The 27572-nt window shown below is 43.0% G+C and overlaps 1 protein-coding gene across 1 annotated transcript in view; it reads right to left on the bottom strand.

The window, feature by feature from the left end:
* Positions 1-27572, bottom strand: part of BMP6 (bone morphogenetic protein 6) — an 88164-nt gene that overhangs the window by 10064 nt on the left and 50528 nt on the right. The window contains exons 2-4 of the mRNA XM_040065199.2: positions 15383-15575; positions 2827-2975; positions 1466-1663 (exon numbers count right to left, since the gene is read on the bottom strand). Coding sequence (XP_039921133.1) covers positions 1466-1663; positions 2827-2975; positions 15383-15575 — 540 coding nt within the window. The remainder of the gene's footprint in view (positions 1-1465; positions 1664-2826; positions 2976-15382; positions 15576-27572) is intronic.

The raw sequence follows: 27572 nt of genomic DNA, 5'->3' as shown, positions 1-27572 counted from the left end.
CCTCATCATGTGGGAAAGTAACTCAGCAAGCAGCTACAATGCCCAGCTTTAAAACTGCAGCATGGAAACCTGAAGGAGAGCAGGACCAAAGCAGGTCTCAGTAACTTAGATCCACTGAAGGTGTTCCCATGGCAGATTAGATGATAACTCCTCCAGAAATGCCATGCCAGCACTGGCCAGCCTTCCCCAGAGAGGCTGGGCTGCAGAACTGAGCTGTTCCTCCTGTCCTTAAAATCCGTGAAGGGACATCTCACACCCAGCTGAGTCTGGCACTTGCATGGCACGGCGCAGGAGCCCTCAGCCATGCTGCAGCGTGCAGCACAAGGACATGCAAAGGCCACTAGTGGCCAACTGCTGCTGGCACACGCTAGCCCAGAGGGCAGGTCCATCACCACAGCGGGCTGCAGCAATCGAGCTGAGTCAACACACAGCCACGCACAATCCCTGGCCGCCAGTCCTGAAAGAGCTCCCAACCTGGCTCTGGTCCCTGCAGCACAGAGCAGCTTTGGGTGCAAGCATGGCTCACCCACAACCTAAGCATGAAGGGCAGGGAACAGCCTACAGATTCCCACCAGCTAAACATCAGCAATGCTGGCGCATCTTCCTCTGCTGTGTTTGGACTCAAAAAATACAGCTGCCTCTCTTCCTCGGGGCATAGTCATTTCTAGAGGTGGGAAAAGCAAAGATCCTATCGGAAACGAAGGGGGCAGCATAAGCAAATTAATCAAGCAACTTGGAATAGGCTGAAATATTTGAGAGGAAAGAAGGTATTCAATGAATGAAGGGCTTGTAGCACTATGATGGAAAACAGATAAGACTTAGAAGACTCTTGATTTTTGCCAAAATGTCATTGTTACTCTATTGCCCCACCAGCCCACAACAGCCCACAAGGCTGCCATACAACACCTGCAACATGCAACCTCTCCACAGCAAAAAGACAAACTTCCTTGCCTGTCTGGAAAAGTACTTCATCATGTGTACACTGATGTTATCATAAGATGAATAAAAAGAAATATCTTGTGCTGTTCTTCCATGTTTTTTTCCAAAGAAAAGAGAAAGAGAACTCTGCTGGGAATGCATACATGCAACACCATAAATCTCAGTGTATACAGAGAGAGTGTCTTTTAAATACTGCATTTTACAGGGCAGTGAATTCTAGACAAATACTGCATAGCAAGCAACCTACAAGCACAAGGCTTGTGGCTAAAATACCTCACCACCTTGAATTCAATGAATGCAACTTCACATGGGGGTCTGGACTCCACACCTGGATTCAAGAGGACCCCAGTAAGTTTCATTATGTGAGACCTCCTCTTCCACAACCTTGCAGATGTAACCTATTCCCCTGAAGAAGAGCATCCCACCTCAAGACCCCTTCTTGCTTCTGTCCTCCAAAGCAACCAGAGCCGTTACAAGAAACCATCCCGCCCCATGTGCCGCATGATTACCCGTGTTTCATGATTACCTGTGACACTGGACACCCTGGAAACATCCTGAGTCTGGGTGGAGCGGTTTCGGCTCTGCTGCCGGCGCCTGCTGGTCGCTGACCTAGTGGTGCGTAGGTGAACCTCGCTCACTTTGAAGAAGGCCACCATGAAAGGCTGCTTGTCATAAGGGCCATCTCGCCCTACCAGCCCTGCTTCTCTAGGGTTTACACTGAAACCTTCAAGCCAAACAGAAAAGGGAGTGTTAGAGAAACCGTGCAGCAACCTGGAATTCCCATAGGCAGTGTGTCCTCTCCTCTTGCTCATACTCTTCTTTGAACACCAAACATTCCTTTCCTGACACCACAACCTATGGACATATTTATGACAGCACTCCACCCGTGCTGGAAGATTCTTCACTGCAGCATCTGTTTTCTTGGCTCCCCTTTGGCATCTCTAGTCCTATTTTGGCAGTAAAGTTATATAGATAGATATATAGAACACTAAACTCAGATGTGTCATGAAATTAGTCCTGCTGCCTGTGAAGCACAAGAAGCAGACATGAGATTAGGAGACATCTAGGGACAGCAGAGGGCAAAGAGATGGCGTGCTTTTGCCAGGAGCACAGTGATGGGCTTTCAGCCCAGCTTGGGAGATAGAGGTTAGAGGCACTAACATTTCCTTAGGAAGAAGTGGACAGACCTTCTAGTCTTACTTGACATCACAGGTGTACCAAACTCCAGCATTAAGCAACAGAGAAAAAAAAATTTGGAGACTGGTTCCTATAGAACTATCACCTTCTTCTCATCAAGATCCTCTCCATTGCTTATCCTCCAACACTCAATTTCATGCTCTTTTGTAGTCTCTTCCACCTTTCAAAGTTTCTGCAGGCTGTGAAATGCTGCCATAATAGCTGCTCCACACAGCAACCACATAGTGTCTCCAGCAGTGCTCCCACGTCAGCTTTGATGAGATCAACAGCAGCTGCAGCAGCCAGGAGGGGTGACATAAACCCACATGGGGAGGTACATACCCATATATCTGCCTTCTCTCTTCCTCTCGTCCCTAAACCTCACCCCACATGGCATCCCAGTTCCATGTCCCCTTCCACCTCCTACCCAGAAACTGGGACCCTACCCAAACCCACCTCCACCTGTTAGTCCTGGTACTGTTGGGAGACACCTGACCTCACTTATGGGGAAGGACACGTCCATCACAGGAACACAGCCAGGAGAGCCCACCACCTGTTCCCTCAGACATCTTGCTCATAGTGTTGGCCACAGCTGCCTTACGAAGGCAGGGTGCTCACCCTGCCCCATCCCAGCTGAGTTCTGTTAGCTCCACTTCTAGACAGCATCCAAGAGACCGGGAGGTGACTGGTGTTACCTGGCTCATAACCTACCATCCCGTGTCACCACGCTCAGCTGCAGTCCCATGTTGTGCTGGGGGTTCATCACCCACATGTTGCTGGTTGCAGTGACATCAAACTCCAGCCAGCCCTCCTCCGACGCCCACACTGCCCGCGTGTCCAGCAGAAACAGGTCAGAGGCCCTGCAGAGAAGGGCAGTGACATAACTGTGAGGTTGGGGATCCTCTCTCCAGGCTTTTGCTGTTACAGAAACAAAATCTGAAACAGTTCTATGTTAAAGCTTAAACAAAACAACGTCTCATATAGGCCTGTTTGTATACAGAGTTTTGCCGTGAGACACACATACTTCCACATGTAAAATTCAGGATTATAAAGGTTTTCACCATTTTCTAAGATAAAGGAAAGCAATGCTACTCCTTAGGGCTGTTCATTTCTCCACCAGCAAGGGATTAGTAAGGCACTCTTCTTCCTAAAGAATGTACTGCTAGCCCTGACATTACTTCATTCATACAATTTTTACATTCATAGCCAGTGGAACCACCAGCATTTCCAGGCATTTAATGGCTTTTGCCACAGGGGTGTCATGGTTTAAGCTCATCATACACAAACACAGCCTTACCTCAATTGACCAAAATAAAGAACCAAATAAACAACTGGCCAAGCACCAAACAGTGAAGGAAGATGGACCTCTAAAGGCCTCTAAAGACCTTTCTCTTGATAAGCCTTTTCTGAGGTTTATCAACAAGGATTGGACACCTTGTTCCAAGGCTGCTGGTCTTGCATCACCTTCATGGGCTTCAGCTTCAAATGCTTTTAACTCAATAACTTTTTTGCAGCACCAAGTACTCCCCCAAACTCTATTCAATGAATTCCGCTGCAGAAACACCCAGAGAAACCCAATGTACATTTTCTTACTGTATTAGAGATGCAAGTTTCCCATGCAGGAAAGCTACAATTCCTTCCCTTTACCTGTGGCCATCACCACAAAATGGATACCAGGTGTCAATCCCATCTTCATCTCTTTCCCCCCTGTTTTTTTTTTTTTTTTTTCCTAGTGCTGTAAGTGAGGAAACAGGGTACCTGCCTCTCCTACCCACCAAAGGCTAAATACAGAAAAAAAAATTTGATTGAGTTACGTTTTATTTTTGGCCAACTGCTATGTCATACTGCCCAGCAGCTTGGTTTGCATGAGATCACACATGGAAAAATAAGCACTGAAGGGTACTAGAGCTCCTAGTGCAGCTATTTTTACAGCATGGAGGCTCTCCTCCACCTCACTGGTAGCTGCATGCTGTGGTTGACTCAGCAGCCTTTCCCACAGGAGTCTTTGCCACCATTCCTCCAGCGGGAAGAGGGCTCAGGATCAGCTCTGACCTTCACCTCCAGCAGCAGCAAGCAGCTACAGCTGGTCAGCTGCTACATGTTTTGGAAACCTTAAGGGTGAGAGATTTGGGCTTTCCCAAGGGTATATAAATGTTGCAGTTGCCTGTAAGCAACCTTTCATATATAAATATAAACTATTTCTATATATAATTCATAGATATAAAATTCATATACATGTTATAGTATATCATATTATATCATATATATAATATATGATATCTATAATTCATTTATATATATATATAAAATTCATATATAAATATATGAAATGTTGCTTAAAGGCAACTGCAAACAGCAGCTGCAGCTGTGACCACTCTTTCCCCCTCCCGTTTTAAGAGAGGAATGAACTTCTAGATCATTCCCACCTCTGAATATGACTTAAACACTGGGCCTCTCCAATGCTTGAAACCAACTATATCTGAAAAGAGGTTTTCCTAGCACCTGTTCCGACCTTCCCCCTCTCACTTGTTGCTTCGTGATCTCTGTACTTTGTAACTCCTCTACACAAGGAACTCTGCAAGAGCAAACCCTCCTGAACATTGAAACACACACATAGGAGTAGTCAGGTCTTAAAAAACATGAAGAGCAGGTTGGAAGTTTACATTCCTACTGCCTTGACCTTTGGGAAGGCACTTGGACATCAGAGAGCTGTAAAGCCAAAACAGCCCACATGGCATCATGTAGGCCATTCCCCTGAACTCCAGGCAGGATTACCTACATCCGTGTTGTTCCTGAGAGATGTCTGCCTGACCTGATCTCATATATCTCCAGCCTCATGAACTCTCTTATCTTTCCAGGAAATTGAATGGGCTTCATTGTGACCATTTTCCCCCCTCTCTATTATCTAACTTAAATGTCACAACAATATCCCCTTCTTATTACAACAATATCTTCAGTCTCTCCTTAACAAGCCCTGTTTTATAGACTTTGACTTCTCTCACTGCTTTTTATTGACCCAGCTCAGATCAAGACCTCACTGATGCTGAGTACAGTGGAAGGATAATGTTGATACATCTCACAGACTGTGCCTTTGCTCATACACCTCAGAATATGATTTTGGCTTCTTCACAAAACTCACACTGTTAACTCATGTTCACCTTGTGATCTGCTATAATCCTGAGATTCATGCTGCTGAGCCGCAAAGGACACAGTCATTCCCTAGAGTGTATCTACATCAATGATTTTCCATGTCCAAATGCAGCTGTCCTTTCCACCAAATCAAATTTCCCCCACCTCACCTCAGATTGAACCTCCACAATTATCAGATTACTTAAAATACAAACTTGCCTTCCAATGGGTATCCCCCATTCTAGCATGCTCCACAAATACAGTAAGATAACTGCCTGACCAAGGAACAATTCTACCAAACAAGAATGAGCCACTTTATCCCAGTGTGTCACTCCCCCTTTGGAAAGATTTTGATTCCCTTGTAATACAAAGAAAAATGGACCATCGGGCTTTCCAGTCTGGTTAAATCTCTGCAAAAAGTCTCATACAGTTCAATCAGCTTTGCTATTCAGATGACTTTTGCATTGTTCTATTGGATGAAACCAATGCTGAAGGCTCATCCCACAAATATTTTAGGGCATAGTGGATGTGTAGGCAACACATCTGAATACCTTTTTTCCAAGTCTCTTTTCAATCAACATTTGTCAGGCATCAGCAAGGTGCAAAGAAGTGCATATCATTACTAGTTTCCATTTTGACATGAAGATTAAAAAAAATATTCAGTCACGTACTTTCAAAGACAAAATTAGGGAGGAAGAGGGGGGAAAAAAAAAAAAAGAATTTACTCATGTAAAAAACCCTCCCAACTATTTAACTGTGTGTCTTTAACCACACCTTTGTATTTTTCAGAACAATCTTGTATATTATATTTTTCAGAAATCTTGTATGTCCCTCCCCCCTTAAGAAAATTACCTCAAATTTGGCCAAATGGTAAGTACTTGAAAATTGCTGCCCACAAAGGCTCAATAGAGATTCAGCTCTTAGCAACAAGATCCTCAAGACTTTTTGCATGCAGGGAACATACTTTCCCCCTTGGTAAACCAAACACCATGAATCACCTGAGGGAAATCTGCTCTTTCCTCCAGCCGCATGGCTAAGAGATACCCCTGCTACTCCTGCAAAAAGAGCCATATGATGTCTGATCTTGAAATGGAAGCTGGGAAATCTCCCAGACCAGCCTTTGTTCAAAGGGAAATAGGAAGGAAGGTCAAAGGGAAAGAATATGTCACCGCAGCCCCTGGTCAAAGGGAAAGAGTATTTCATTAGACGGGGAAAGGTGGAGGGCTTTTGGCAGTCGTGGGGGACACAGAGACATGCAAGGACAAATTAAGAAACCTTGGATAAAAATTCTGTAGGAAAAAAGGGATTACAAAGATTTTCATCTGCACAAGAACGAGGCCTTATAGCCATGTCCAAAAGAGAAATAGTTTAGGAAGCAGTCAAACACCATGCCGAAGAGAGCTACACATAAGTAGATGCAAGCCCACAGTTGAAGCAAAATTTAACATTGGACAAGAAAGTGAGAAATGGATCATATACTGAGCAAGTCAAACAAAGCAAAATATTAAATTTCTAGTCGTTAAGTAACAGCATTCATTCTATGCAGTGAGGCAGGCAGTAGCCTTCTAAGAAGAAGCAGCAACTGTGTATGTGGTCACATTCATGGAAGGGTTCAGCTGAAAGGTTCAGCTTTTGAGAACAACAGAGGCAAGACGGAACCTGAGCGAAGCAGGAAGGGAGTGTGAGGAACAAGAAAAACTAGAAAAATAAAGGCTGGAAGAAATTTTTGAGCTAGCATCACTGAAGAGAGAGGAAGAAGTATCTGCTCTCAACACAGGCTGAAGAAAGCAGAGTCAGCCCAAAGGTTTCATGCCCAAGCAACGTCAAGGACATCACAGAACCTCTGGCACCTCCATAGGACTTTAAAATTCAGTGTACAGAAAGTAAATTTTATCACTAAAACAGGCAGCTTCTTACCATACTCTGTCTAAACCTGCCTCTGGGTTTTTACACAACTACTGCCACCTCTTTGTCACTAATGCCCCCAACAGTCTCTAATTTTAGCGTGCTTTGCCATCTGGATGAGTCCAGTTACCGGTTTCCATAGGAAGCCTTCTGCAGGCAAAATTTTTTTAAGTTTAAATTTTTATTATTATTAAAGGGAAGAAAGTGAATGGGAGAAACTGAGGTGATGAACTGAAACAACTTTCCTGATACAAGAGAGGATATCAAATAGGAAGATGCAAATTAGAGATTCCCAACTCCAAACAGGAGGTCTTTGTTCTGCATCAAGGCCCTGAAGTATGGCTCAAGTCTCAAGAAATAAATGGGAGTATTTCTATGGCCTTCAGAAGACTTTGGAGAAGGACAGAGAAGCAAAGGTCAGTAGAGAAGTCACAAGTGGCTGCAATAAACAGAAAGGAGTACACAGTTTACTGGAGGAATTATGGCTTGTGTAATTCAGAAGGCAGGATTTAGCTCCAGTGTCCTCAGAGAGCAGATTTGTCAGATATAAATATCAAATATAGCTACTATTCTTAATGCCGGCATCCCAACCATGTGCTCAGAGCATTTATAGGAGAAACAGCTTGCATTTAACTTCAGTGCTTTTCCCCCTCTAAGATAAATATTTTGTTAACTGAAACCTCTGTGTAAACCTTTCAACAGAACGTCTCTGGGTGTTAATTCTCTTTAATTGAACACTAATTAAATTAGAATTCAGTCAAATTAGTAACCAGGTCAAGTGGTTTCTCTTAGTTACTATACTTAGTGAAATGTTCACATTAAAATAATTTCTCTGTTCTGGATACACATTACAACATGGAACTTTGCTACAGGAAAAACACCAAAGCTATAAAAAGCTAAATTTAAAGAAGCATCTGTTGAACTAGTTTTGAGTTTTGTGGGTTTTTTTACTTTCCCACCCTCCCTGGCCTTCTTTCCCCAAGCAGACAGAAGTCTTACCAGGGAGACAGTGAGAACAAACAGAAATCTCACCTTCAAAATGACCAAGTTAAAGGTCTCGTATTTTAATTACATGTCTTGGAACAACATTTTTGGCCCAACTTCAAAGCTTGCAATTACCCAGGTGTTTAAAGGATTGTTACGCATCAACAGCCATTTACCAAAGCATTAATTACTATAAGTCTCTAAAACTTTCCTCGGCTCAACCTTTTTGTTTACTTTTCTTCAAAGACAAGTTGACATAATAGTCTAGACTGCCTAGCAGCAGTTTCTCAAAAGGGAATTTTGCACAGAAGTGTGTGGAATCTACATTTTAATAATGTACTTTCTAAATACTGCAAACCTCAGGATCAGCGTCTTTAGTTTGCCGTGACATCAGCTTTCTGTAAAAATTTTTCTGCATATAGCAAACTAGCAAGATTATCTGCTCTTATCTACTTTCAATGGGCAAATAACTCTTACCCACAACTGACTCGGTCTTGCAGAGTTGAATGGAGTTCCTCACAGATAAAACCGCAGCCTTTTCAGACCTGTAGCTCTCGCATCTTGCAGTAGATGTAAGCACTACTTCAAATTTAAAAGTGTTTATTACTTATAGAATGGGACTCATGTGGATCTCCCACAGCACTAGGTACTGCCAAGAGATGCAATACAAAACCTTAATGACTTAGTGTATCTAAATGACCAGCACTCCAAAGATTTAACAGCAGCAGAGAAAATTTAATCTATCAGTGGTCCTCTGTACAGAGAGCCTCAGGTAGAGGAATACCAGCACCTGGAGTGAGCTGCCATGGAAAGCAAAGGCAGACTCTACTGTTTCAGAAGTGAGGTTCCATTTAACTGTCCTGAAGAAGCCATGCCACCTGTGGGCCAGAAGGCCTGGAGAGATGTACACAGCTGGTAAGAGTTTTTTAAAAACACGGAAGGAGGTATGAAGAAATGGCAACCTACAGATGAAGTTGCTTCCAAGGTGGAATAGAAGACCAGCAGCTGGGCACAGATTTGCAAGGACTGAGAGCCAGCAGAGGAAAAAAGCACAGAATGGAGATGTTGGGATACTCTGGAGGAGATCTGCAATTCAGCATAGGGAAGGAAAAGCCATCCTGGATGCATCCAGACATGGAAAAGCAAAAGAAGGAATGGATAAGCTCAGCTTCGCACCTCCACTGGTCCATGTAATGAGTAACCCTGTGCTGAAAAGGCTGCTCTGTAACGCTGTGTCCGCTGCCCCTGGCACCAAAGTCTCCAAGGGCAGAAGGTAAAGCCTTCTGGACTCACCAGACAGCAGCAGGGTGAAACCCAGAGCTGCCTCTGGCAAAGAATAGAAATTCAGAGCCTAGTGCTAGAAGACCATGGGAAATTCAACTGACAGGTCCATGATAATCCCCAGTAAAGGCAACACAGATATCTGAGTGCAAAGGTATTCCAACCCATTCAGCTTAAGGTCTTGAGCTTTACAGATCTGAGGAATGACTATTTTACCAACTGGAAGAGTTAAAGAAAAAAAATCAGGCCAAGTCATAGGAATAAGAAACATATTTACCTTTTTTTTTTCTTTTTACTACAACTCTATAATGTAAGGGGCATTCCAGCTGTAGCGATGGCTATGGTACTACACTTCAGAGTTTAAATGCAGTTTGAGGCATGAAGACGGGAGAGCAGACAAAAGGGTAATGTTTCTCTTTGTCCATTAAGTAAAGAAGAAAGGCAATGATATGGCATTCTTTAGTTTAGATAGAAAATGCCAGCTGGTTATGGAACCAGTATGTTTCACGCAGAATAACTCTGACTTTCAAACTATAAACCAACCAGCCTAAAACACAACAAATCACATACCCACAGTGGGAGCTGAACTGAGATGTGGACAGATGCCTCTCTATAGCATCATGGAAACAGCTCTATCATATACAAATATATGCACACTATATACAAATCTGACCCCAACTTGAAACAGATTGATGCTAGCTTTGTCATCTGCATTACACAACCCATTCCAAAACCCAGTCGAGGAGGGTTATTTATTTTCTAAGCTATAAACACTGCAGTTGAATCAATTTGCCCTTTAGATTAGAAGCTCAGATCGCATTTGTATAAATATCCTGTTGCAAAGAGGAAGACTTTATTACCACTATAACTGGCAGCTAAAACCAGCAAGCGCCTTAATCCTTAAGGAATTGTGTTCATTAGAACAGGAACATGGTCCCCAGGCAGTTGCTCTGCAGGGCACATTTATGTCCACACATGTCTTTTCATGTAGGAGGAATCTTCCTGACCATCATGCTCCCATATTTCATTCTGGGTGCAAACAAAGCTGTTTAATAAACTGACCATTAACGTACCGTATCTTCCTTTGATCACTAACACAGGCCACTGTGTTTTTCATAGATCAGTTGTTTGGACAGTGTGGGAGTGTTTTGAGGTCTGCATTAGCAGGATATTTACACTTGAAAACATACTGATGATCCAATCCAAGGACTAACATCTTTGATCAACCATAAACTGCCTTCCCTAGTCCTGACCTGACACCTCTCTGGGTGAGGGCATGGAAGTTTCGAGAAAGAAACTGTTTAAATAATGATCTGTTTTCAGGGACAAACTCATTTCTTCCCTTCCCTTGTAAAGGTCTTGTTTACATGGCATTCCACTCCCAAGAGGCACCAGAAATCACAGACGGCTTTGCTGGTTCTTCCAAAAAGTGAGTCCTGCTCTCTTTAGACTCAAACCCAGGTGCTGGGTTTAGCTGTGTGTTGGTACCACACAAGGGAGGAGAGTGGAGGCTCTGCAGCTCCTGCCTGTATACAGCCAAGGTGGGACAAGCACCTGGAAGCTGATACCACCTGCCTTCCTAAACTGGTGCTTTGGCAAATGTCCCTGTTTTCTGCATAGAAAAAAAAAAAAACACCAAAAAACACCCCCCCCCCCCCAAAAAAAAAAAAACACACCACACCAACAAAAACAACCCACCCTAGTGTTCAAACAGCCCAGTCTCTTAAAACTCTGGGAGGTGAGAAGCTGAAGAACAGCAACATCCGCCAGATGTATCGCCCGTTCCCTCTCCCAACATCAGCCCCTACAGCCCACAGCCTGTTTCAAAGCCCAGTCACCCTCCTCAAAGCAAACCAGATGTCACCTCAGCCCTGCCTGGTGAAGCCTCTTCTCCACACAATCCAAAATGCATACCACTGATGGCTAGCCACAAGCTTGACCCATCCATCCTGAGGATTTCATTAATCTCCTCTCAGCATCCCACCGACAGCTCCAGCAGTTTGTGTTATGACAAAATGTGGCTGTTAACCACGGTTTGGTTAAAAAACAAAAGCTTCATTTCTAGGCACTATTTTTCTTACCTTATGAAAGGGTGGAAGGACTGGGGAGATGAAAATATTACTGACACAAGTTAGTCAGTATTAAAAATGTTTTCTTTTTTGAGAGAGAATGTACATAAACCACACTGTCCTCAATGTGAGTTTCACTGCCTGGAGTCCTCACAAGTATATTTTTCATATTTCTGATGGGACAAGGTCACATTTCTGCCCACAGGTTTTATGCTATTTCAATTGGCATTGATCTCTGATCATTCATGCTCTCTTTCCATACACATCTGCCTAGAAGACAGCCTCAAATATCAGGGACCCATATAGTCCCCGATATTAGCCTTGTCTACAGTGGCAAAAATCAGTTTGATAATTCAGTAACTGGCAGAAATTTTAGCCTCAGGCTTGGTTCCATTTTTAGCCATCAGGGAGCAGCCAGCAATGCCTCGTGAATCCGTGCAGCAGTGCACATCTGGGCTGGAGTCACAAGCTCATGCTGTTACTGTCCAGATGAGGAGGTTTTTTCCCTTTGCTCAAGTAATACTGAATTAAGCCACTTCATTACACTTAATTGGAGCCAAGGGATACTTCCAGACTCTGAGCTTTGGTGAAGATTTGAGTTTACTGAAGATTTCTCTTATCTCCTACCCTGCCAAACTTGTTTCTTCGACAGAAGCAGGCAGAATCCTTTCTCTTTATATTTTTCCCCCAGAGGTGCATACTGCCTTTCCCTTGTAGACTCCTGGTTTAAATCTCTACATGCCAGCTGCCCTCTTAAGAATCATTTGTGCCCAAAAGTACTTTAGGAGCTACCAGTAATTGCCCAAGACAACTGTCAACCTCATGAAAGCCAAGATTAGCGTGGTGTCTTTGAACTTTCTCTGAAGTTAACTTCAGAATTATGTGAGTGCAAATGTTAACTGAACAGGCATCTTCTGCAGCCCTTAGAGATGAATTGTCCTGACCAGAAGGAATATTTGTCAGCACAAAAAGATGAAAAAAGGTGTGACATCAACTTCTCTCTCCTACATACTAGTTCATCAGCTAGACTTCAAGATCTGTACAGACTCCTCCTCATGCAATAAAATGTCATAAAATGTCAGGAAATATTAGGCTGTTATTCAAAACCATTAATCTAAAGGAAGTGTGACACAACTTTTTTTAGTAGTTTTTGGGGTTTTTTAAGTCAAAGGCAGCTGTTATTTTCTGGCTCATAAGATGTTTTCTAAAATTCAATAGAAGCCTCACAAATATTTAACAAGTTCCTTCAAAACCCAGTGCTTTCTTTTCCTTATAATTTAACCTTCCAGCATTCTGAACTGAAAATAAAAGCATTGTATTTCCAAATTAATCTGCTGAGACAAGAGGGGGAAAAAATATCTTTTGGACTTTTTTCCCTCAGTAAAAGCAAGTAAGTGAATGGAGGATCAAAACCCATAACCTCTCTTATAACACAGTTTCTTCAGGCATACCAGAATAACCTGAAGCATTTTTCCCCTCCAAGCAGAGCTCCTAGCTAACAGCTAAATACAACTCTAGTATTTGCTTTCAAGACTGTTTATGGGCCAAAGTCCATGCAGGTCACCAGAGAGGGTGAATGTTTGAACCTATGGCTGCTGTAGCCAATGGAGTCAGCAGGATATAACAATATGCAATAGGCAGCTTCTACTATCGTTAACTCTTTTAACATCTGCATATTTTTAATAGAAAGGGGATAATTAATAAATATATATGCAATTTTATATACAGATATGTTCAGAAAATTCAAGCCGATCCATGTATTCATAGAGAAGCACATGTTTTCAAATATGATTTTATATTTTACACGTAGTTGAAAGAGTCCTTTAAGCTGAAAGGAAAAAAGAATGAAAAAGGGCATGTCCTTTCTACAGCTGCAAGAATCTGTGAGCCACATCTTGCCCACCTCTGTGAGGCCGATGTGACAAGTCCCACAGACTCATGTGAAGCACAAAACGCTTTAGCCAAACGTCTCCTTCCTTCCCACCAGTAAAAGTAAATAAATAAAGCAGGAAAAGAAACAAAAAGGGAGCCTTGAGGGACTGGATGAGTCAGAGGTTAGTAATGAACTACAGACACTCATCCCTGGGTCAGTGGTTCACGCCTAGCTCCTGTCAGAAGGAACAGGGAATTGCTGGCAGCCTGGGCCTGGAGGAAGCCTCGTTAGGATTCCCAGTCCCTGTGGTGGGATCCTTTCAGCATGGCTGCCAGACATGGCAGAAGGAAGATGGCAGAAGGGAATGGAAAGACCCAAAATACTCGCCAGCTCTGGGACAGAGACCACCTGGTGATCCCCACCCAGGTGCTGCTGTCTCTGTTCTGTCCCTAGGGAGGTCTCTAGCACCCAAGGATTCTCAGGACATACAGATGCCAAAGGACCCACGTCACAGCTTCTCAGTGCAATCCCATTTTGGCATGCTTCTGCTATGGTGTGTGAAACAGAGATACAAGGTCCCAGAATCATTGTTGCACACAGCCACTTTTCAAAGCAGAGAGTTTGTAAATTTTTTAGGAACGGGGTGTACTATGGGCCATATCCTGTATTTTATCCAGTACTTCATTCTCTTTCCCACATTGCCTTGCTTGCTCAGTTTACTCTGAAAAAAATTTTATATCCACATAAAAGTTGACAGTTCTCCTACTCTGTGCCCTACTTCAGTGGCTGTCACAGAGCAGCATATAAATTTCTTCCATAGACACTTGGCAGAGGTTTTTCTTCCTTCTCCAGAGGTGGGATCTCTACTTGTGGATTCTGAAGCAGATCAACACTCACAATTTTTCCTGCAATGTGGCTCTGAATGAACAATATATTTAACATCTACAAAATCTACATGATTGTCTGGACTTCGATCAGATCTTCAAGTTGGCATTGGTGTAACATCCTAACCAGCATGCACTCCACCCCAGGAGGCACTCCAGCCACCTGCAAGTTGAAGCACAAAGAGAACACTGATCTTCCAAAACCCACACCTTCTTTCCCATCACGTATTTACCCAAATATTTCTCTCTTTTCTCCAGAGGCTACATTCCCCACAGAACAACCACGAGCCATTTGATGTTGCCCTAAGAACTACCAATCATCAAAGGCCAATCCCTCCAAATAGTACCAGTGGAAAGGCTGGAGAAAGAAGGAGCAGAAAGGGAAACACCCATGATGCCTTCACAGAGAAAACAAATTGAGCTCTTTTCGAACACTGCTGGTTTTGATTTCTTTTTTTTTTTTTTAATTTCTTCAGCAGAGGAACAGTTACAGTCCTGACAAATTTTGGTAGAAGTAATGAAACACTTTTGTACCACAGCATTACTCTGACATTTAATTGACCGTGTATTTCCATCTATTAGCCTTACATGATTCCTCCATCTGAAACATTACTCTCTTTAAATTAATCACTCCATTTACACTTGTTTGGATTTTTGTGTCACAGTTTCTACCCTGCCTCTCTCACTTTTCCTCTCTCATTGCCACTGTAAGACCAGAAATTATTTTGTACCTGTGGTCAGCATGCTGAATTTTCTTCTGCTTTACTTACTTTAATATAAGACTGGCTGATAGCAGATCAAGTCTGAACCAATTAGCAGTATTTTTCAAACAGGCTGGTAGTATTAAATTGAAAGGGGATATGTGAATTTCAGCACACAACAGCAATGGCAGCAGTGCTTTAAAAATCTACTGCTTCTCAGCAGATTCTTTCTTTATTTAAAGACAAAGCTTGCAGCTAAGTCACACCCTCATTCTCACTCTACCATGCCCATTTCCCACAAGGAAAGGACCATGCAATAACATAAGCCTGTTAACATGAACAAACCTGATATTTATTTTCAGTTCTACCAATACTAATGCATAAGCTCAGCCTTCTCCAGGACAGCAGCTGGTGGCACAGAGCAAGCCCCCTCTTGCATACCTGTTCTGATGTTCCTGCAGCACCTGGTAGATGCTGATAAGAAAGGTTTGGTTTTTAAAGCTTCCCACAACGCAGTCCTTGTAGATCCGAAACTCAGCGGCTGTGACGGCCTCGCCCTCAGGAATCTGAGACAAATTAAATTTGAATTCCTTGTGGTGCCGCTGGTGAGGCGTGAACTCCTTGTCATACTCAACTGCAGATGGGAAAAGGAAAGAAAGGGGAAAAAAAAGGAACCATGACTAAAATTTAATAACAAAAGGTTTCTACATGCTGCCACCTGTTCCTTCAACAAAACCAAGAATCGTGTTTTTTTTCTCCAAAGATAGCCCTGGCAAGTGCCAGGAAAACTTATGCAATTAAAGCTTTTCAAATGCAGTACTAAGTGAATATGAATGTTCCTCCTGTCTAGCCAATTCCTTTGGGATTTCCTATTTTTTAAAGAAAAGCCAGCTTTGACTGGTGAAATATGGCCATGTATTTTGCTCCTGTGTAATACTCAGAAGCTTGTGACCGCTCCCGGCATTTTCCACCTGTGGCTCTCCATGTTCTTCATAGCATTTCACTAAGTCTCACAGCCCTCTTCCAAACGAGGAGACAAGTAGTTCCATTCTGCTTTAGCACACACAGTCACAAGCAGAACCAAGTGATAGCAGCATGTCAACTAATTCCCTAAGCACCCTAAAGCATCCTGTTTTCTGGCTCCCAGGTTTGTACACTAGCCATTGGACCACCCTGTGAGTGAATACAATTAACATGACATTTATTTTAAGGGTTAAAGTCAACCAGAGCTCCCCCTCCTTTGTAGAAGCTTATTTTAGAATGAGAGAGCTGAGTGACCACTTTTGATTTCTGGTCTTAGACCTCCTTGGGTACGTTCTCAGGCACAGGGTTTAAGACAGACACAAAACAGAATTCCTCTTTATTTAGGTCTCAGGATTTGCATTTTCTCTTTTTGAGGCTCCCATTGCAAACTCTGCTTCCAGTCCCACTCTTGTATTGCTTGATTACATCTCAGTTTAGTCTGACTCTAATTAATTGTTTGTTATTTTTTCTAATTTTCTACCAGAAATTGCTTAAAACATTAACATATTATATAAACATACAAAATTACATCTTTACAAGCCTGAGGGGACAAAAAGTAAAAACAGAAAGCCGTTCCCACCAGTGGAACTGAAGGAGCATATGTCAGTGATGAATAAGTCACCATTCCATTATCATTAGGGACATGATTATGTTCAGAGGCAGCAAGAGAACAGATCCCTTTCAATGTTTGCCTTTGTGGTCACTTTTTGCTGTCCCCCCCCACCTCCCACATCCATTTAATACATCAGACCGCAAAGGCGTCCATGAGCCTACTTTCACAACATGCCCATGAGGTAAGCAGCAATGCCTGTTCTCCGGCTGGGATACTGAGTCACCGGGAGAGTGACTTGTCCAAGGACAGGCGGCGGAGGTTTGCGGCAGAGCCAGGAATGACAGCCAGCGTGCTTGAGGTTCAGCACTTTGCCCACAGGTTACCTCCCTGAAGAACAGACATCTCCCAGCTGCTGGAAACAGCCCATGGAGACTTTCCCCTCTACCTTGCCCAATTGCCTGTTCCTCCTCATTCTCCAGTCACAGTTTCATCTGTTCTCTCCCTTTCTTTTGGCAGCCCTTCCATGTGAGCTGCCTCATCTGGCTGGGTCCATGTCCTGGCTCCCTTTGAGACAGTTAGTCACATCCTTCTCTTTGAAGCCACCTGGAAATCTTTTCACCTCGGCATGACTGCTGCCCAGCATTCTGTGGGACACCACACTGGGGGATAATGTGTTAAGGGCTGCCACAAGGCAAACAGGCAAATTCTCAAACTGCTTCCAGTGCGTCAGAGTGTCAGAGACATTGTTGCCAGTTTTGTTAGTCTTGCAGTGCATCTGTCTGAGCAGACAAATGAGGGTGATTGGGCTCTACAACTTCCAAAAATGAAGTTGTGATGCCCAGCATCTCTGTCAGAGATTGCACCGAGAGAATGAGGGTAGCACACTCAATTCCTGTGCCACCAGGAGTCACCTCTCTGGTTACTGGCTATGGGTGATCTGGGCTTCCCTTTGCAGCACCTGCCCCTGTGTTTAATGGGGATCGACTCCAGCAATACCAGACTGGTTGGTGTCCCTATCGTGTACGCCCTCGGAGACGGGACCCGAGCTCCCTGATCACTCCCCATCCTGAGGAGAGTCCCACAGGATGCGCTTCCCAAAAGAGAGGAGCCATGTACTTTGAGAAACTTGTAAGCAGCCAAACAATGAGAAACTGCATTGGGCTGCTTGCAGCAGGACGTCCCAGCTTGGCCCGTTTACTCGCTGCTAAAAGATGAGAGGATGTAATTAATGGTGAGGGAACGTCTAAATCCAGGTGTTTGGAGAGGCACACATATGAAGCAACAATTCTCAATTTAGAACTCACTACATCCTCACTCGTGGGTGCAGTGACCAGATGAAACCCACACCCCCTTCCGTGCTGTCAAAGGGATGAGCTGACCTAGAGGCGAGGTGCGGGGAGGCGGTTTTTCCCCAGGCTCATGGCTGAGGATGATAAAGAGCAAGCAGGAAGAGCAAGGGGAAGGACACAACCAGGATAAGCAACAGAACTCCATCAGGGTGCCAGAAAGCTAAAATTACACCAGAGGCAGCAAAGGAGTTGTTGATGCTTCCTGCCAGCTCTTGCCCCACATCAAGATGTGATATGGTCTCTCCAAGTGCACAAGAGAGAGTCCGGATTTGTCCCACACAGTATGCAGCTTGAAATGAGCCCAAACACCACTTTTTCTGGTTTCTTTCTGACCCCGAGTCAGCTACAGTGGCCTGACCTCCATTCATCACTACAAAACGTGCAGTTTAAAAGTGATATAACCAAACTCTAGGCCTTTAAATCAGTATTTTTCCCCACACTCCTCTCCTAAATAGTCAAACACAAGTCATGAGAGGAAGAGGAGAGCACCAAAAAATCTACCACAGAGCACGACAAGTAGCAGTAGGTATGATGCTTGACTCCAATTACCCTTTCCCAGTTTATAACTGGCCTGATATATTCACAATAGTATTTTCCTGTTTTTTTAAAACTTTCTTCCTTTATCCCTGTCCTTGCCCGAATGTGCCACACAATCATAGAAGCTGACTAAACTGATTACAGGGGAAACATTCAGACTGATTTCGTTATCAGGCTTGGCAGAATAAACAACCTGAAACACATAAACAAGGAAATCTTTTTTTAATCCTTCAAATTAAGCAATTCAGCTTATTCTGTTATAAGAAGGGCAGGTTTCTGTTATAAGAAAGAAATACTACTAAGAGCTGATGGTGTCCTCCTCCACTGGGATCAGTTCAGAAGCAGCCCAACAACATCACAGGATGGAAAAAAGCCTACATTAAGCTTGCATGAAGCAAGCATAAAAGTTTAACGAGTTGGAAAGTTTTTCTGGCTGTGTATCTTCCCATGATACAATAGAGGGTGGACTTTTTTTTTTTTTTTGTGGGAGTGGTGAGATATTTAAGTTCTATATACTCATTGTCACCCCATCAAGCTAATAATCAACTGTTTTCATTCAGCAAGACAGCTTAAAAATATAAAATGCCAACAGTCTTTCTCTGGGGGCTTTTTGCCCCATGGAAACTTCATTTTTTAACAAAGAAGTCAAGTTTTAGAACAGTAAAAATTGGAAAGGCAAGATTCAAGTTGCTGGTTCCCAGGATTATCCAGTCTGGATTGCTATCCCATTATAATGCATCATATGAGCTTGTATTCAAAATATAGACAGCATACACCAAAATGCAAGGCAACAGCAAAAAGCAGAAATCATTTCTCAAGCTGCTTTCCCGTTATTATTTTTTCCACATGAATACATTTGGGTCAGTCTGACCGGTGATGTGAAATCCAGCGCTAATTTCCATCTGAAGATGGATATAAGAATGTCCCAACTGCGCAAAGTTCTTGCAGGGAAAATCAGGCAGCTCACAGCTGGGGTGAGTTGGAAGGTAGAAGCCCTGAGTGGTGTTGGGCTCCCACAACCTTTTCCCAGAGTGCTGACTGAAACATGAGGACCAAGCCAGGCAGAACCAGTGTTTGTAAGGTCATGGCATGAACTATAGCCTATAAATTTCATCGTCATGGTCAGACTGTGTTATCCCAAACATTACTATACTTTTGCTGGAGTAAGTCATTGGAGGTTACAAATCCAGGCCTGCACATATCAGGACAAGTTGGGAAAGGAGATGCCAAAGAGTTTTTCGCCCATCATGAGCCAGAGGTACTGCCCACTCCACCACGCGAGTCTGCCCCCATCCTGGCTGGTGGCTGCTCCTTTGCTTGCAATGCAAAGGAAGGTGTGAGCTCTGGACATTGGACTCACCCCTGAGTTTTCGCTAGAGCCCATTTCTGAGCAGAGTGGCAGAGCGTGCAGAAAGAGTTAAGGGAGAAGCCTGCCAATAGCTCTTTACATCCCCCTTAACAAATATTTTTAAATAGTATACAAACACAGCACTATTGTTGAGCAGTTAAAAAGGCAAGAATGGCAAAATTAGGGTTACTGTGGTTTTGAATTTTGTGTATTCTAATTCTAACCCAGTGTTGCAATAGCCAATTTCAGCACAAAATGTCCCTGGTTTAAAAATAGTGTGCTGCTTACAATACTTGTTGCTTTAAAAACACTGCATAGAAAAAATTTAATTGAGAAATTAACACATCTATTTGGGCAACTATACCATCCTACTTCCATTTGACAGTGTAGCGCACACCTTGGACCAAAGGAAACATAAGCCTAATGACAGTCATGGATATGAACTCTCCTTCTGCACTGGAATTTTAAACATTTCTTTTGGATCCAAATTAGACCAGTATGCAGAAATAACAGGTCAAGAGCCTTTCCTGAGGAAACACAGTTTTCACTTAGAACAGCAGCACCAATATCATGATATCTGGAGATTTTCTCCCATTCTCAGCTGCTGAGAGAAGTGTTAGGTCAAGTGCTCAGGTAAGAATTAAAATACTGGCTTAAGAAAGTCTCTCATTCAAACTCTAATAAAGCCAAAAATATTAACCTAGAACTCCAGAAATAATTTTTTAAAAATAAATTTCATACATAAATAATTATGGTTTCCATGACAATGTGGTTCCTTAGTGGGTGCAGAGAAGGAGTGGGGTTGCAAATTAATAAGACAGGACTATATAGGACAGGCCATTCTGCATCTGCCCTTTGAAAGTTTCAAAGCTGAAACTACTGAAGTATCCTTTGTACATCAAGATCTTTAATGATGACTTGGTTTTGCAGGGCCACAGCTACGATGCTCCAGGAAAAGCAGCCAGGATTCATAGCCTGCTCATGCAAAGTGAGTTTTATGTAAGTGTTCCTGAATTCAGGTGAGAACAAATGTAAGCCACTCCTATTGGTTTCTTCTCAGCCTTCACATGTGACCCACTCCCAAATAAAATGAGAAAACCTCTGAAAACTGGAATTGCTAACCTCTACATGATCAGCACAAAGGCAATTCCTCTGTATTACATCACCAACTTCTGCTCTAAGTCAACAGCATTTATCACGTCTGGAGCAATGAAGCAGTGTATTAGGCCTCAAATGCTTTAAGCATTACTAAAGCTCCAACAGTCCCCTCTAATAAATGGACTGTGTACATATGTGACTGATCTATGCTGTGAACTTACAGTGGCATCACCAGAATTTCTTCAATACTGGCTGCCAATAGCTTGCACAGATCAAAATTTTTGTAAGGTTAAATCTCCCCTCCTTGATCTTGTCCACAGCTGCTAGTTGTTTCTTTTGAAGGAAAAGCGAGTAAGAATGTGAGGGTTTGTACAACCAATCTGAGGGATGTCTAACTTCAGAGCAAGACTTGGTTTTCATTTGGGTCTTACAATTTGCCTTCTGTTCCACTATAGATCTACATGGATGGGGTCTGCAGCAGTTTCTTTTTACTCTGAAGAGATGCCCACAATGTGCCTGAAGACTTGTCTGTATTTTCACATTTTTTAGATTGACATAAGATCAAGCCGAAAAAAGGTACCACATCTCCCAAACAGTCCTACATCTCCGACAGATGATCACAACTGCAGAAGCACTGTTACTGTTAAAGATTAAAGCTGACATTTCATCCTAAAATAAGCAGCATTTCCTAAACACTGTTTTAAAACCTGCGGAGTACAACCCAAAGGGCACAATATACCAATTTAATATCTTCAAATAGGAAGGAGAGAAGACTAAAAGGCTTTACAGGTACTTTCTCCTATTTAATGAGGAAACAGAAGTTACATTGCTCTAGGATCTGCAGGTTCAAGAGCAGGCCAGCAGCAAAAACAGGTGGTTCCTGGAAGTAGTGAGGATGCATCAGAAAAGGATCACTGCTGCTTGTTTTTCATACTTACATATACACAATGTGTGCCACTGCCACTTGGGCACCAAGATGAAGAGGAAAGTGGTCTATCCCACTGCAGTGACATCCTAAATCCACTACTGCTTATGGACAGGACTGACCACTTTCTCCTTACTGTAATGACCCAAAAGAAAGCAAAACCTTCCCCTTTTCAAAACTATGATCTATTAACAAGCCATTTCACAGGTAGTAAGAAAGACAATTCTTTAAAAGAGAAGAAGCTCAGATGAGACATTAAAATACAAGGTCTGAAAGCAAACACTTCCCCGCCCAACATGCATAAGAGGCTGGGAGATGATATCTTCCCACCTTGGTCTCAGCCTAGCAACTTTAACTACCTTCTGTGATCACAGCAATTCTACACAGCCTCCCAGAATCTCCCAAGAAAAGACTGTATCTTTCTATCACCCCAACCATGATGAGGGATTCATCAGCTACATCACTGCCTACTGCTCCTACTCTTATACATGCCTGATCTTCCCAAATTCCCCACCTCCCTTCACCCATTTCTGGAAAGCAGAATGAGCAAAAATAACTAATTCCAATAAGAAGCAGTCCAGTCCCTCTGCTTCTCAGACTTCTCCCCTGGATTTTCAGTAGAGTATCCCAAACAAACTCACCAAGGTTTGTTCTCATGGTTAAGAGCATGTAGGTCTGCTGGACCTCCCTGATGAACTTGTCCCACATCCACAAGAATAAAAGGCAGGTTTTAAACATAAAAAAAAGCAAGATACCTATGGTTCAGTCTGGCATTGCACCATTTGTTGATCCTTCTGGATCCAGCTGAGGCGGGTTAGACACAACAACCAGCTGTGTGCAGTTTTAACGCAGTTTTAAGTTAATGCCTAGACATCTTTACAATAATACAAAGGTTCAAGGCCAACAACTCCAAAAGGATGCTTTCTTCAAAACAGCTCTCATACCACATCTGGGCTGACACAGTATAAAGTGGAATTATTCCACTGACTTTGGTGGAGCGATGCCAGTTTACAGATGATGAAGACCTGGCTTTATGCTCGATAGCTGTGTGTGCCAGAAAATAATGACTCAGAAAATAACCCATCATTAATCCAATCCCAAAGTAATTATGGAGATTAAATTTAAACAATAGCAAATTGCTCTCTAAACATAACACTCTACAGAAGAGCTTCAAAGGAGGAGAGGTTTTTACTTTTGGATGAAAAATGCAACTGAGCTCTTCTTTGTTTCTTTATGCTGGGAATCAAGTTGGAATCGGCTTGTAAAATCAGATTAAAATAGTTGCAACAACAGTTTCCTTTCAGGATTCTTGAACCAAAGGCAGTCTAAAAATCAAAATAATGCCCTAATCAAATACATAATACCCACGGGACACAAGAAAGTACTAAAAAGGCACTTTCACTCTTTCACAAAGATGCCTACTGTACGGCCAGTAAAGCTTTTCCACTCCGCAATGGGAAGAGGCAGCAGTGGGGACCAGCCTTGCTCTAGCACATGACGGGAAAAGTTAAAGCAAAACTGAAGAGAAGGAGAGCCCTTGACAAAGTGCTCGGGGGCAGCTAAGCCAGGCGGCTGACTGCAGGCCACCAGCACCTCTGCCACCATCACTCACTTTTGGGCTTCCTGGGCTGCTCCCCTTGCAATAACAGAGATCGCTTTGCAACTGCTTCCACAGCCGCCTCCTTCGTTCCTTCCCCATGCCTTCCCAGCACAAATGGTAACAAAACTGGTATTTTCTTTCCATATGCTGGCACATACGGCAGGTCCCTGCACTGCAAACAGTGTTGTATCTTAGGAAAACAAAACATCTTTTTGCTTAAGAGATGCCAAATTGCTTTATCAAAGACACTACTGTTTGCGTTTTTTGTGGCAATATTAATTCAGTTCCCACTGAGAAGCTGATAAAGACCCTGACTGCAAAAACACCCCTCTGGAAGGAGTGACCTGAAGCTATTTCTGTATTGCATTTCCAAATAATTTATGATTAAAATAATATTATGCTTTCCAAAAAGCATTTCTATTTCACAGCCAGGCTTCATGCGTGCAGAGCCAGCTTGTAGGAGGGGAGAAGGCAGCGCTGTCAGCCCATCGGCACAGAGACACGATCAGAAGTGCTTTGCAGCTATGCACGACCGAAGAGAATTCTACTGCTCCTGCTTGCTTCCTTGGCTTAGCATTGGCTCCTGTGCCCACACCCACAGAGCAACTGCCTGGCACGCTCAGAGCCGCCCGTAGAAATCTTCTCGCAGCGTTTCCCACCCTCCAGGTTCGCCACAGGTCACGCTGCATTTCCTGCTGGCACCGCCGCTGGCACGCAGCTCCCTGGAAGCACAGCTGCCCTGGGTGCACCGACTGGGTCTGGAAATATTTTCAGAATTTTTTAAATGGTACAGTCATCTCGCACCATGTCTCAAAATTATCTGTCCTTCTGCAGGAATTTAAAGCAGGACAAACCAATTCACTTGCGAGTTTGAGCTAAATTTCAAAATGCAGGTTGTGCAAAGTGGGGAAGTTTTACTTTTTTTATTTTGTTTATGGGCATTACCCTCTCTGCTTTTCTTGCAGGTGAGGTTTTATGTTCATAGGCATGACTGTGAATCCAGCAGCAGCAGGCAGGAAAGCAGGCAACAGACAAATGTTTGCAATTTAAGTTGCATGCTTTCATTTTGTTGAGCGCTCATCACTTGGCATCACAGGCAGGTTTCAGCTTTTCATTTAATGGCACAGCTGAAAAAGATATCTCCTGAGCACAATGCAATCACTCCCCATAAAAATACTGTCCAGAACACTGAAGGTTTATAAATTTTTGGAAAAGTTTAATCCAGCACTCAAGACTCAGATACACAGAAGAATTCAGCCCCATTCCAGTGGCTGTCAGGCTGTCCTGGCAAACACACCACCACTAAGGGCATTGCCATTGCTGACATGACTTTTGACTCCAGCTGATACCATGAAATGCTGTTGCCTCACCTATTGTTCAGTATTTAGTGTTTTACACAGGGCTCCAATTTCAAATGACTGAATTAATCAGCATCCAGCCATAAAGACCACCAAAGAGCATGGGCTTTGGGGAACGGGCAGGGCACTCTGTGAGAGAGCATGACGGACACCAGACTTGGCATGAGCCAGAAAACAGAAGATACAAGAAAGGAGGAAGCACTACCCCTAAAACAGGCAGGAAGTGGCTGCAGGGATAAAAAGAGTAAAATCATGCTCTGGAGACCCCACAAGTTCCCAACCTTTACCATGCCTGCAAAGCAAACACTCTTTGTGACAGTCAAAGCAAGAAGTTGCTACAGCTCTGAAGACTGAGGAGAGAAAATGCATGAAGTGCCTGAAGAAACAGTAAAGTGTTTTAAAGGCTATTACTCCTGGCTATGTATATTTGTCCAAAGAACAGAGCCGTTTGTAAGTGAACCTCCCCTCAGTGCATCCATTCACTGTGTGCTGGCTTGGCACACTGATCCAGAGGAAGGGGTTCCAACATTTCATGGCCATGGGAGATTCTCAACCACTGCTGGGGTTGAACACCACCACGGTGTTAGGACAACTCCCTGTGCCAAACGGAAAAAACAGCACCTGGGAAGACATTGATCTACACAGCAATACCAGAGCACCTTTGCTAAACTCAATATTTCTCTTGCCACCCTTCTTATTTACCACACCTTCCTCCCTATCCTTCTCTCCTGGTCATCCTGACAGGTTCCCTGAAGGTTCAGGCAAGACTCTCCTAGGCCCAGAAAACTGACAAAGAAAGAGAAGGACTGGCAAAGAGGGACAGAAGAAGGCAAAGGAAAGTCTCACCACTTACAAAACCTTTTCTAGGAAAGGCAGAAGGGCCATGAAGCTGCTCGCTGCGCAGCTCTAACACATCTGGGAAGTGCTCAAGAGCAGCAACCATGAAAACTGAAAAAAAACCCAAAAAAACAAACAAACAAAAAAAACAGCAAACAAACAAAAACCACCCAACCAAACCAAACCAAACAACAACAACAACAACAAAAAAAAAAAAAAAAAAAAAAAAAAAAAAAAAAAAAAAACACAAAAAAACCCCCACAGAAATCCCAGAATATTTTACAGCCCTTACAGCAATGTGAGGTAATTGTTCCTCTTTCTGAGGCAATAACATCTCGCAAAGCCCTCTCCCTACACTAGCCCTGTGTCATGATTTGCCTCCATCATGCACGCAGCCAGAGAGGTTCAGAGGGAACTCTTGGCATGCCTTGCTCATAAAAACACCAAGTTCTCCTACCCTACCATGCCACTGAACTCCCATTTTTTAATCTGTCTCCTGGCCATGCCAGCAGGGTGCAATTTGGGAAGTGACTTTTTTACCTCTGAAACCTCATCTGCTGTCAACCAACATAATGATGCTGTGGAGAGCCAAGCAGCCGTCAGACATTTAAAAATTTGCTGCCGCTGTGGGCGGTTGGAGCAGAGGTCAAAAAATGGTCATTAATAGTTTTACCTAACCCACAGCTTTCAGCTGCTCAAAACACAGCTTTAAAAAGAAAAGAAAATGGCATCACACAGCTTTAACAATCTGCTTAGGAATAAAGAATTTCACTTGTTAAAAAAAAAACCTAAGGAAAAAAATAAAACAAAACAAAAAACCCTTGACAAAAATGCCCAGTTTGACTAACAGCTTTGGTCTAAGCCTTCCTTTTTCATTATTTTTTATATTCCCATATCCCACAGTGACCAGAAACATACTTGGAATGTCTCTGTCCATCTGATAAAGCCATCAGTGGCAGCAGCTCCACTCTGGGCCTGCGGGGGACACAGCTCCTATTCCTGCCTGCAGAGCATGGTACCCAGCCCGGGTGAAAGCCAGGGAGATGCAATGCTTTGGGAATGATGGGAGACTCCCTGTCAGGGTAGGAAATCCTAGGGAAAAAGTAAGACTTGAGGAAAAACAACATTAAAAGAACTATTAAAAGAGGATTTGTGGAATAATCCTTAGTTCCACATAGTTGGCTTGACTTACGTACAGTAGCATAACAGGGTAGTTCACCTGAAAAACATCCAGCAGGAAAAGGGACAGACTCTGCCAAGTTCTACTTTTTTTTTTTTCCTCTCCTTTCTCCCCACCCCCCTCACTTTCAGCAAATACCTAAAACAATCCTTGGGCTTTAGGCATTTAAAAATCAAAAGTTATCTACAAATGTTCTCAAAGTAATAGCACATAAATTGACTCCAAAAGGTCTCAGGTTAACAAATAGGAAACTAATAAACTTCACTGGTTTAAGAAATAACCCAGTATATTGGCATTTCTGGCTTTCAGTTTATCTTGCCCTTTTTCTGTAAGTTATAAGGTACCTGGAGACAAAATTTAAAAACAAACAAACAAACAAACAAACACAAAACAAAACAAACAAACAAAAAACCACCAGAGAGAGAATGCGTTAAAATTTTCAGCAGAGCCACTTGCCCACAAACTAATTTTTAGACATTTGGTTCTGTATCTTCACTCCTTGCAATCATGTCCTGGCTGCTTGGCTATCCCAGATTTTCTCTGCCCCACCCAGTCCAGCCTTGTCATCACTGATTTCATTTTTCCACTCTTCTCTCTTAGTAATGCCCTCCTCTCTTGCCTTGACTGGTCTCATGCCATCCTTGGAGAAAAACATCAAAATGTTTCTCTTTCAAGCTTGAGTATACATAAATATATATAGAGAAATCAATTTAAATAAATACCTACAAGAAATTTAATTTTAAAATACATCATTTATCTTTTGTTGTGCCTGAAGTGTTTTTAATGTTGTCAACAACTAAATTACCCAGACACAGATTTTAGT

The sequence above is a fragment of the Hirundo rustica genome, chromosome 1 (genome assembly GCF_015227805.2).
Source record: "Hirundo rustica isolate bHirRus1 chromosome 1, bHirRus1.pri.v3, whole genome shotgun sequence".
NCBI classification, from domain to species: Eukaryota; Metazoa; Chordata; class Aves; order Passeriformes; family Hirundinidae; genus Hirundo; species Hirundo rustica.
This window is presented reverse-complemented; position numbering and strand designations above follow the sequence as displayed.